Here is a 7,356-nt window from a genome sequence, read left to right as displayed (position 1 = left end):
CCACAACCTTTTGCAGTGCTTACGCAACGCTCTACCACTGAGCCATGGGAACACATGATACGTGAAGGTGAACATAACCTTTAAACCTGAGTGGATGCAGCAGCTTTATAAATCTCATGCTGTAGTAACCCACACTGTTAAAAGGCCAGAGGAGCATTTCTGAGAAGATGAAAGAAGGATGGTGACATTTAACTTTACAACCATCAACCGTTTATGGTTAACTGAGGCACCAAAAACAAAAAGAAAACGAGACAGCAGCAGCAGCAGACACAACAACTTTGGGGGAAAAGGTGCAACTTTTGCACCGAGTCAGTTCTTTACTCCCCAAAATATTACCAAATTATTAAACATTCAACACTGTTTATATATTTTTCATATATCCCGGTGAACCACTAAGAGCTACTATAAAGGTGCATGATTAATGTGAATTGTGCACAATGTATAATTCATTCTAAAATGAAGATAATGATAACTCACTTGTGTTACAAAACCTAGCAAAAATAATTACTAAAATATCTTACAAAAGCTTACAATGATTTCAGTAATTACTACAGGTTTGTTGTGTTATTTACTCCAGAATACTGATCCATTTGGTAATACTTGAGTCACTAGAGGGTTAACATGAGCTTCACTTAAGAATTAATTAAACATGTTGCATTTTTCATTTTAATTATGAACCGGTTTACAGTAGTTCTTCGTGTTTCTTGGGGAAAAATGACTAGCTCCTGATTAACTAATAGTGAAATACCTCATTAAATTAAGCACTATTAGTTACTAATTCATTAATCCGAATTTCTTGTTAGTTTCAAGTAGTTAATAGAGCGCTAATATTGTGTTACACATGTTCTTCTGTAGTTTTCTTGTTGTTGTTGTTTTTGCTGTTACTTAAACTCTAAGAAAAATTCATTAGATATATTAGTTATCTGATGATAATCTCAAAAGAGTGACTTTTCTAGGTGAAGTTTTGTTAAGGAAACCATTAATATCTAAGATTTTGGATTTAGATTCAAAGCAGTGACTTGAGGGAACTTCAGTGAGATGATAAATCAGAAATAAACCTCTAGACCAAATAATACACTTTGAACAGTTGGTGGCGCTATTGAGTTGGACTGGTCAGACCAACCCTAATCTGTGCACCAAAGGTCAGGTCAAACGGATCTACAGGTCACCACAGACTCCCAGACTGAAGATGATGATGATGATGATGATGATGATGTCAGAACCATCAACTCTAATAAAACACAGAGAATAGAAATAAACTCCTGCAATCAAACATTATCATCTGAGCAGAGACACACAATGGAGACACTACATCTAAGTTTGTGAATCGCTCTTTATCTTTACTTTTTCCTCTCCTCTGTGTCCATCCAACGACTCAACAACACAACCGCAGCTATTTAAAGAACAGCCCACCGTTAACAGCCGTGATCCCAAGGGCTCAGTAATTATGAGGGAATGTAGAAAGCTGCGGCTCAGAATAGACTGACCTTAAACCCGGAGAGCAGGTGAGAGCCAAGCGCACTTTCATCAGTCTCACATACAGTTCCCATGTTTATTGATATTATAAACCAGAGTTATTCTGCGTAATCCCAGAGTAAACAGACGTGGATGTGACGCAGTGCAGGACTGCATGTTGCTTTGGGTTGTGACAGAGTTTCAGGTGCCACAGTAGAGCTGCAGATCTGTCCGAGAGAGTCATCGAAAGTTCAAAGAGCTCAATGTCTCTCTCTCTCCTTCAGAATGGCTTTGATGTGTTTCTCACTCTATCATTTCAGCAATAAAGTCAAATGAGCACTAGGGCTGTAAACATGTAGCGAGCGGGAACCAGAAGTACGTCACAGTCCAGTGAACATTAAGAGAAGCATTGTCAAAGACCCATCACACGCTTTTGGCTTACAAAGGAGAAGTACAATGAAGGGATTCATCTGTAGGATCATGCATAATTAGGAGAGAGAAATTAACAGATCAAATTCGATCAATCTCTACAATATTCAATAGTGATTTGGGAGATGTCAGATCACGAACAAACCTATACAAGAAAAAGAAAACACCACCGAGACAACATTTATGACCTGCACATGATTGCTGCTAAATATGTTTTATGCAGTGCCATATCGGCTGCAGTAAAGGATAATATGCATAATAAAACATTTTAATATTCACATGTAGAAGCTTCACAGGATCACAGAAGCACGTCTGCATTTAGATGGTCTTCTTTTACAGAAACAAACAACATTTCAATCGCATGCTTTAGTATTTAAGGTGAAGGGACGTATGTGTTTTAGATCAGCCGTTTTACAAGCGATCGTTTGGGAAATGAAAGAGTAAAGCAGAGGTCTGCGTGTCTGTGGGCCGTACACAACTCTTTCCTCGGGGCTTGAAAGCTGGAAACGTTTGAAGTGCTGAGAGCTGCGAAGGCCAGGTGTGTAAAACTGTAAATTTGCCTCCTAAATACTAACAGGAAAAGTGAAAGAGTGCTTGACCTTCTGCAGAGATGGACCCTTCCAGCAGTAAACGGCCCTCTGTTTAGCTGCCTCAATTGCAGGCCCGCCTCGTTAGATTTATTGCCCTCGTAGATTCACTATCAGCCTCTGAATTCACCTCAGGCTTTGATGTTTGTGTGTATGACACCAACGAATGACAGACGAGACCCTTCAGATCACATGAGAACTGCAGAGAAATCCTGAATCTCACAGCATGTGATTTTTCATAAATGTCGACACGGTGGGCGTCGATGCAACAGCAGTTTCTCAGAGACTCGCAGGATTCGTCCCGCATACCTCAGAGAGAGAGAGAGAGAGAGAGAGAACGGCCGTCGCTCCCTCTCTCGTCCACCAGAGGCCTGGCCAGCAGAAACGGACGATTCTCTCTCTCTCTCACTGTCAGTCTCTCGCGCCAGCATCCCAGTAACAGCTGAGTGGCTGAGGCGTAATTGCAGAGAAGTGAGGTCAGCAGGAGGCTTTTATCAGAGATCGCACAGAGCTCAGCAACACGAGAAGATGCACAGCGCAGACGGGCGGCCCCGAAACTCCCTCTCTCCGTGTATCACAGTGGAACCGTCTGGACTGAAGCGCACATCCTGGAAGCAGAAGTAAGTCGCTTTTAAAGACTTAAAAAAAACAAAAACAGATTTATCATAACATTTTAAACCAATATATAAATTTGGCAGAATCTAGGCAGAAAGGCAGAGTAAGAGCAAAACTGAGACGTTTAAACAGAAATGGATCAATGTTAAAACATTTAAATTAGAGACAGAGCAATACTGAAACATTTAAGATAATAATAGAGTGATACTGAAACATTTAGAAAGTAGAAATACAGCAATCCTGAGACATTTAAAGTAGAAATAGAGCTATACAGAAATATTTAAAGTAGTGATAGTGTGACACTAAGACATACAAAGAGAAACAGAGCAATACTGAGATGTTTAAATTAGAGAAAGACCAATACAGTCACATTTAAAGTAGAAATAGAGTGATACTGAGACATCTGAAGTAGCTATAGAGCGACACTGAGACATTCAAACCAGTGACAGAATGTCACTGAGACATTAAAAGTGATGAGAGAGTGAAACTGAGACATTTGAAGTAGAGATTGAGAGATATTGAGACATTTAAAGTAGCAATAAAGTGATACTGAGACTCTGAAATCTGAAATAGAGATAGTAAAACATTGAGGCAATCAAAGTAGCAATAGAGTGATATTGCTGAAGTAGCGATAAAGTAACACCGGAACATTTGAAGTGACAATAGAGTGATAGTGAGACATTTGAGGTAGCAAGAGAGTGATATTGAGAAATTCAGAGTAGTGATTGAGCAACACTGGGAAATTAGGTGTGGTGACAAAGTTATGCTGAGACATTTAAATCAGTGATAGAGCAATATTGAGACATCTGAAGTAGCAATAGAGCCATACTGAGACATTTACAGTACAAATACTGAGTGACACTGAGAAATTAAGAGTAGTGATAGAGCAACATATAGAAATTAAGATTATAAATAGAGCGACAGTGAGGCATTCAATTAGTGATAGAGCGACACTAGGACATTAAAAGTAGTGATAGAGTGACACTGAGAAATTAAGAGTAGTGATAGAGCGACACTGAGACATTAAAAGTAGTGATAGAGTGACACTGAGAAATTAAGAGTAGGGATAGAGCGACACTAGGACATTAAAAGTAGTGATAGAGTGACACTGAGACATTAAAAGTAGTGATAGAGTGACACTGAGAAATTAAGAGTAGGGATAGAGCGACACTAGGACATTAAAAGTAGTGATAGAGTGACACTGAGACATTAAAAGTAGTGATAGAGTGACACTGAGAAATTAAGAGTAGGGATAGAGCGACACTAGGACATTAAAAGTAGTGATAGAGTGACACTGAGAAATTAAGAGTAGGGATAGAGCGACACTAGGACATTAAAAGTAGTGATAGAGTGACACTGAGACATTAAAAGTAGTGATAGAGTGACACTGAGAAATTAAGAGTAGGGATAGAGCGACACTAGGACATTAAAAGTAGTGATAGAGCGACACTGAGAAATTAAGAGTAGGGATAGAGCGACACTAGGACATTAAAAGTAGTGATAGAGCGACACTGAGAAATTAAGAGTAGGGCTAGAGCGACACTAGGACATTAAAAGTAGTGATAGAGCGACACTGAGAAATTAAGAGTAGTGATAGAGCGACACTGAGACATTAAAAGTAGTGATAGAGCGACACTGAGAAATTAAGAGTAGGGATAGAGCGACACTAGGACATTAAAAGTAGTGATAGAGCGACACTGAGAAATTAAGAGTAGGGATAGAGCGACACTAGGACATTAAAAGTAGTGATAGAGCGACACTGAGAAATTAAGAGTAGTGGGATAGAGCGACACTAGGACATTATAAGTATTGATAGAGGGACACTGAGAAATTAAGAGTAGTGGGATAGAGCGACACTGGGACATTTAAAGTATTGATAGAGCGACACTGAGTCATTAAGAGTAGATTTTTACTTGTGTAAAATCAGTATTCATTTGAATATCAGGAATCCTTTTTATATCTTATATCATTACTATATTATCTATATATAAGTATTAAGTGTATATAAATCTTCTCTAGAAATCTGGAACTGTGTGGAACTGACCTGCCTCCTGTAACCTCATCAGGAATGGACAGCATGTGAAGCATCTATTTGTTCATTTGTGTCCTTAACAGCAGAAGCGAACACACTGCTGCCTCCTCCAGCTCTGAGGAGATACTGCTGGAGGTCAGAGGTCACGCCAGCATCTGAGGATTGTACTTGAGTGGATCTCTCACAGCTTTAAGATCCAACCTGAGTTCTACCTTCAGTATGTGGATCATGAACTCCTTGAGAAACGCAGTATAATGCGCAAATGGACGCTGCGATGGAAACTGCCTGAGTTTGCGTGTAAACTGTGGCTAGTGCTGCTGGTCAGCCGTGTTTGTGTGTGCGATGGAGACCAGGCTGCTGTGACCGACTGCTTCAAACACGAGCGCCACACCAGGAACTACGACTACATGGAAGGAGGGGACGTCCGGATCCGACGCCTCTACAGTCGCACGCAGTGGTTTTTGATGATCGACGAGTTCGGGAACATCAACGGGACGCAGGATCCCAACAACTGCTACAGTAAGAGCGTCATCACACGTCTGTCTGAGGTCTTCAGGTTTCTGTTGTGTGTCAGGAGCTTCACACAGGATCTATCACAGGGTGATGAAAAAAGCACATGATTGGTGAAAGCCTCTGAAATTATAGCAGGGACTAGAAAGAGTTTCCCACTGTATGTGAAAGGAATGGGCTGGTCAGGGTTCCAGTGGGATTGTGAGCAGGTCACGTGGCAGTGTGACGAGAAGTGACAGGCGTAAAGACAAACAGGTGCTTGCTGGGAGGGGAGTATTTATAACTCTTGTTTCCCTTCGTTGAAGGACTTAGTGGTCAGAAGTTATCAGATGTGGTCAGAATGGATGTACAATTCAGTGACTGCAATCTAGTTTGTGTAGAGAGCGTCAAAACAACAATAAAATAATGAGATTGGAAGCTGATGTTGTGTGCATGGATGCATAATTAATTATTTAGCTGAGAAAATAAATATTTTAATAATTGATTATACACTTTAATGATCATGTATATACATAACATCAGCCTCTGGCATGTTTGGTTATTAGTCATTTCAGTTGTGTATGAGAAGAAAGTGGTCGTGTTGGCGTGACGGCATGCATCTCTGCTCTGGAGGGAAAATTATTGCGTCAGCTGGCGCTGAAAAGAAGAAAAATTGATACAGCCAGATGTGGCCGACAACTGCACGCACAGAGCGCATGCAAGACATGCAGTGAGGGTCAGAGAGGGTCGGCCAGCGCCGCGGGGAGAGAGAAGCAGACGAGTACTGAGGTTCTGACAGAGCTGTGCCGTGACAGCAGCTTATTACAGCACACGTGACACACACACACACACACACACACAGAGAGAGAGCTCAAAACAACAAGAGCTGTGTCCTCTCCTCATCCAAACACAACAAACAGATGCTTCAGCTGTCAAATATCTGTGCAACTGGAGCTTTAGCACGCTGTAGATCGAGATCGATCCATCTGCTGCTGGTATTTGGCTTCAAAGGAATGGATTCTGAAAGCTGAGGTGTGTTTTTCTGTGCTATTAAACAGAATAACAAGAATAAATTCTTGCTTAATCAGCTGAAATACAGCAGAAGAAATTTAACACCCCAAAATGACACACATCACCTTTCAATTAAAGGTCAATAACCTCCATCTCAAATAAAGTGTTTAAGTTAGTTAGTTAAGATTTATTTAAATTGCATGTATGATATTAGTTTTATTTACATACAGTAACCCTGATTTAAGTCATGTATGAACTGGCAGATTTGAGCAGATGTGTCTGTGGTGTTTACGTCTGCGTGTCTTCATGTGTTCGGGTCGGTCTCTGTCTGTGTTTCAGGTGTTCTGGAGATCAGGACGGTTTCGGAGGGCGGCGTGTTGGCTATAAAAGGACTGAAGAGCCAGTATTATATTTCCATGAACCGCACCGGAATGTTACAGGGCAAAGTATGAAGCCATCCATCCTGCAAACACACAACAAACAGCAGTTAATCTGATTACTCATCTTTTATTTAAGAGTAAATATAACACACGGATTACTCAGTAACTGTACACAACACAAAGCATCTCGCTTCTGTCGTACCTTACCATCTGTTCTTCTTTCCCGGACAGAAAGACTACAACGACAGCTGCAACTTCAAAGAAGTGTTTTTAGAGAACTACTACACGGCGTACTCGTCCGTCAAATGGACTAAAAACGGCAAAGAGATGTTCATCTCTCTGTCACAGAAGGGCCGGC

At 40.8% G+C, this 7,356-nt stretch overlaps 1 protein-coding gene and 1 long non-coding RNA gene across 3 annotated transcripts in view; one reads left to right on the top strand and one right to left on the bottom strand.

Annotated features, from left to right (window-relative positions):
• Positions 1–2,964: 2,964 nt before the first annotated feature.
• On the bottom strand, positions 2,965–7,316 carry LOC113061349 (uncharacterized). Of its 2 annotated transcripts, none has more exons than XR_003278354.1 (3): positions 7,201–7,316; positions 6,911–7,081; positions 2,965–3,079 (listed from the first exon to the last, which is right to left on the bottom strand). It is a non-coding gene; the product is annotated as an uncharacterized LOC113061349 (long non-coding RNA). The 2 variants fall into 2 exon arrangements; XR_003278353.1 differs by lacking the exon at positions 2,965–3,079 and adding an exon at positions 5,598–5,708.
• The window catches only part of LOC113061348 (fibroblast growth factor 7-like), a 3,016-nt gene continuing 1,004 nt past the window's right edge, over positions 5,345–7,356 (top strand). The window contains exons 1-3 of the mRNA XM_026230391.1: positions 5,345–5,637; positions 6,958–7,064; positions 7,230–7,356. The exon at positions 7,230–7,356 is cut by the window's right edge and continues 1,004 nt beyond it. Coding sequence (XP_026086176.1) covers positions 5,373–5,637; positions 6,958–7,064; positions 7,230–7,356 — 499 coding nt within the window. The 5' untranslated portion in view covers positions 5,345–5,372. The remainder of the gene's footprint in view (positions 5,638–6,957; positions 7,065–7,229) is intronic.

This window comes from Carassius auratus, chromosome 43 (genome assembly GCF_003368295.1).
Source record: "Carassius auratus strain Wakin chromosome 43, ASM336829v1, whole genome shotgun sequence".
Lineage (NCBI taxonomy): Eukaryota > Metazoa > Chordata > Actinopteri > Cypriniformes > Cyprinidae > Carassius > Carassius auratus.
The sequence above is the reverse complement of the archived record's forward strand: the minus strand, read 5'-3'. Positions and strand labels throughout refer to the sequence as shown.